General features: G+C 48.3%; 1 protein-coding gene across 3 annotated transcripts in view; it reads right to left on the bottom strand.

The window, feature by feature from the left end:
- Window positions 1-294, bottom strand: part of FBXL5 (F-box and leucine-rich repeat protein 5) — a 65061-nt gene extending 64767 nt beyond the window's left edge. For all 3 annotated transcript variants that reach the window (XM_006873812.1, XM_006873811.1, XM_006873810.1), the window contains exon 1: window positions 93-294. In XM_006873812.1, the coding sequence (XP_006873874.1) occupies window positions 93-176 (84 nt within the window). In that variant the 5' untranslated portion in view covers window positions 177-294. The remainder of the gene's footprint in view (window positions 1-92) is intronic.
- Between the last annotated feature and the right edge of the window lie 4145 nt (window positions 295-4439).

The following is a 4439-nucleotide window of genomic DNA, read 5'->3' on the forward strand; positions in this document are numbered from 1 at the left end:
CGAGGCTCCGGGTGCTGCGGACGCCGCGCAGGCCCCGCCGCCGAGGGACCAGCCCACGCCACCCGGAGCAGGAGGCCTCTGCTCACCGTTACCTTGTCGCAGTAGAGCCCCACCAGCTGCTTCATCCGCCAGTGTGGGGCGGTGAAGACGTCCACTTCTTCGGGGAAGGGCGCCATCGCCGCGACCTCAGCCTCCGCCTCGGCAGCCGCGGCCTCCGCCTCTCCATAGACACCCTCGCCGCGGGGCAGATGCGGCGCGCCCCCCTGCGCATGCGCCCGCCCCGTCGACGCGCGCGCCCGGGACGCCTGGCCAGCCGAGACGCGAGGGCGCGCGTGCCGCCGCCATGCGGTTCGGCGGTTCACGTGACCGGGCTCGCTGTGGCGCTGCTATTGCACCGCCTGCTTGTGCGAGAGATTCCTTTCTCCTAGTGTACCCCTAAAAGACCTCGATCCTCGTTTTTGTTTGCCAGTATAAAAACACACTATCTGGGGGCGGTGTTTTAACCAGGGGCGCTTCTCCCCGCTGTCCCCAGGCCCTCCAGGCCTGCGAGCGAAGGAGCCCAACACAATGGCCGCGGTGGTGGCCCCAAAGCGCGGCCGCTCCCAGGGTGACAGCCTGGGCCTTCCTGAGCACCAATCGGCCTCCCGTGATGCCTGGACGTCGCGGCCTCAACTGCCGGGCTGGGTGACGGAGGGGACTAGGGGACGGCCCCAACAACTAGCTACCCACAAGGAAGGCGGTGGCTGAGTGTTGGGCGATCCGAGATCTTCCGTCACTCCTGGAGGGAGGAGAGGGCCTCCGGAAGTTTCCGGGGCCTCTTCCAGGGGGAGCAAAATGTTTCCTGGGGATCCCGAGGGACGAGGCATTTCCAGCACAGGACTCCATCAGGAATGGGTCATACAGGCCTTGAGGGAGGGGACTAATCGCAGGTTAGCAAAGCCCTTGGGTCAGATCCCTCCCGTTAAGGCTTGTTGGTAGGTGCGTGCAGTCTCATAGGGACCCTGTGTAGGGTTTCCGAGGCTGCAAATCTCGTGGTGGTTGTGTGCCACTGAGTTGGTTCTGAGTCATGGCGACCCTGTATAGGATTTCCCAAGACTGAATCTTTACAGAAGAAAAAAGACATCTTTCTTCTAAAGAGTGATTAGTGGGTTTGAACCTCAGACCTTGTGGTTAGCAGTCCAGTGCTTACCCTAGAATGCCTCCAGCGCTCTAGCAGGTTCCGATTCAAAGCAGTCCTGTATAGTTCCCAAGAGAGGCTGGTGGGTTTCAACAGCCTACCTTGAGGTTAACAAGTGCTTATCCTACAGTGCCATACCAGGGCTCTTAATAAGAGTCAGAACCAACTCGACATGACGTACCAACAAGAAGGAAAAAACCACTGCCATCAAGTGGATTCTGTCTAGTTGTTAAGTGCAGTCCAGTCATTTCTATTCCTAACAACCCTGTATATAGTAGGGTTTCTGAGGAGCAGCTAGTGGGTTTGAACTGCCGACCTTGTGGTTGAAACCAACCTTGCCATCCAGTGCTTAGTGTACTCAAATGTTTGACCAAATATAGCCATCTAATTTTTAAGATGAAAGCTTTTGTACCGGCCCGCGAATGATTTTATAAATATCCAAATGGCCCTTAGCAGAAAAAAGGTTCCCCACCCCTGCTCTTAGAGCCACTTCACTATATGAGATTCTATATAGGGTTTCAGAGATTAAATATTTACAGCTTCATCTTTCTCCCAACAGCTGATGGTTTTGAACCTCGGACCCTGCAGTTAGCAGCCTCGTTCTAACCTATAGCACCACCCGGGCTCCTTTAGGTTAAAGGAAGACTTAAAGTCACTACAGAGAAAAGTCCAGTCTGTCTTTTCCCCAAAGTTACCTGGGACAGGCCTCCACCCTTCACGAAGCCTGGAGGGGCTCTGCTCACCCTGATCAGCCCTCTGCTGGTTAGTTGATCAGAGGTCTGGTGAACTGATAGAAAAATGGGAAAGAGCAGGGAGGCCTGAGAACCTGGGAAGGATTCTGTTATTTGCTTAATGACCATAAACTCCAGGGGACAAGGACCAGATACGCTGTTTCTCTCTGTAGTCTAAACGTTCAACAAGTAATGAGTAGCAAGAGGTGGAAGAGACCTTTGTCAGTAGAGCCTTACTTTGCCATTTATGGACAGGCGCCAGGAGCTGTGGTTAAAAGGACAGACTCTGGAGGTAAACATAAATTCCTAGTTTTGTCAGTTACTAGTTGTTGGACATCTCTGCTCAGAGATGTCACTCTGAGGACTGTCCACCTGACCCAACTCACAGTATTTTCAATAGCCTCATATGCATTCAAAATCTGGACAATGAATAAGGAAGACCCAGGAAGAATGGATGCCTTGAAATTAGGATAATGGTAAAGAATGATAAATATACCATGGATGGCCAGAAGAACAAACAAATCTGTGTTGGAAGAAGCACAGCCAAAATGCTCCTTAGAAGCCAGGATGGTAAAATGATGTGCTCAGGAGGGATAAGTCCCCGGAGAAGGACATCATGCTTGATAAAGTAGAGGGTGTGAGAAAAAGGCAGACCTTCAAAGAAATGTACTGACAAAATGACTCGACATTGGGCTCAATCATAGCAATGATTGTGAAGAGGGCCCACGGCCAGGCAGCGTTCCATTCTGTTATACCTAGGGTCACTCGGAGTCAGAACACAGTCCCTAACATCAAGTTGTAGGATCTTGAGCAAGCTACATACCTTTTCTGGGCCTCGTTTTCCTCATATATAAAATGGAGCAATAAAAACACCAGTCATATCAAGCTAAAGAGAATTAACGAGACATGGATTATATTGCAAAGAATGGGTTGACTGTGCTCATGAGGAACTTGTACACAGACCAAGAGGTAGTCATTGAAACAGAACAAGAGAACACTGAATGGTTTAAATTCAGGAAGGGTGTGTGCCAAGGTTGTATTCTTTCACCATACTTATTCAATCTGTATGCTGAGCAAATCATCCGAGAAGCTGGATTATATGGAAAAGGACATAGCATCTGGACTGGAGGAAGACTCATTTACTACCTGCAGTATGCAAACAATATAACCTCGCTTGCTGGAAGTAAAAAGGATTTGAAAATTTTATCAATAAGTATCAAGGACGGCAGCCTGTATGGCTTGCACCTCAACGTAAAAAAACAACAACAAAAGTCCTCTCTACTGGATCAGTACATAACATCATGATAAATAGAGAAAAGATTGAAGTTGTCAAATACATCATTTTGCTTGGGTCCACAATCAGCTTTCTCATGTAAATAAGAAATCAAACAACATGTTACATTAGGCAAAACTGCTGCAAAAAAAAAACAACCTCTTTAAAGTGTTAAAGATGTCAGTTTGAGGACTAAGGTGTGCCTGACCCAAGCCGTAGTATTTTCAATAACCTCATATGCAGGTGAGGAGCTCTAGTGTGGTGCTGTAGGATAAGCACTGGACTACTAACCAAAAGGTCAAAAGTTCAAACCCACCAGTTGCTCTCAGAAACCCTATAGAGTACAGCATGTTCCTTAAAAGCAAGGGTAGCAAGACTTGGTCTTTCATACTTTAGATATGTCAAGAAGGATCAGCCCCTGGTAAAATGGAGAGTCAGTGAAAAAGAGGAAGACACCCCCTCCCCCAATGAAACCAACTGGCACAGTGGCAGCAGCAATGGCATCACACCTAATGAATGTGTGCAGGACTCAGGACAGGGCAGTATTTCATTCTACTGTGCATTGTTGTTAGGTGCCATCAAGTCGGTACCAACTTATAGTGACCCTGTGCACAACAGAACGAAACACTGCCCAAGGAGTTGGAAATCACTCGATGACATCTAACAACAAGAAACACCGTCTGTTACCTATTGTTGTTGTTGTTAAGTGCTGTCAAGTCAATTCCGACCCATAACAACCCTGTATAGGGTTTCCGAGGAGCAGCTGGTGAGCTTGAACCGCCGACCTTGCAGTTCAAATGGTTTTGCAGTCTGGCGCATTAACCCACAGCGCCAAACCAGGACTCCTGTTACCTATTAAGTAAAACAACTCTATGAAGTAGGTTTTGCAATCTTCATTTTGCCCTCAAGGAACCAAAGTCTTGAAGGCATTCTGGAAATTGCTCAGGTCCCACAGTTCATGAATAATCTGTCATATGAATCTAGACTTAACAATATTATACTCACCCAGTCTCTATAATAGTTGTATGATACATAGAACTAAAGAAGCAGGAATAGCTCCTAGTAAAATCATAGATATGGTCTTTGGGACCTTCATATCGCTTTCCCTATCTTAGAGTCCATGGGTGGTACTAACCATGAAGGCACTCTGCTGAAAACCAAAAGGTTGTAGGTTCGAGTCTACCTAGAGTGCCTTAGGAAAAAGGTCTGGCAATCTACTTCTTAAAAGTTGTTGTTGTTTGTTGTTAAGTGCCGTCGA

The sequence above is a fragment of the Chrysochloris asiatica genome, unplaced genomic scaffold (assembly GCF_000296735.1).
Source record: "Chrysochloris asiatica unplaced genomic scaffold, ChrAsi1.0 scaffold00256, whole genome shotgun sequence".
Classification (NCBI taxonomy): Eukaryota; Metazoa; Chordata; class Mammalia; order Afrosoricida; family Chrysochloridae; genus Chrysochloris; species Chrysochloris asiatica.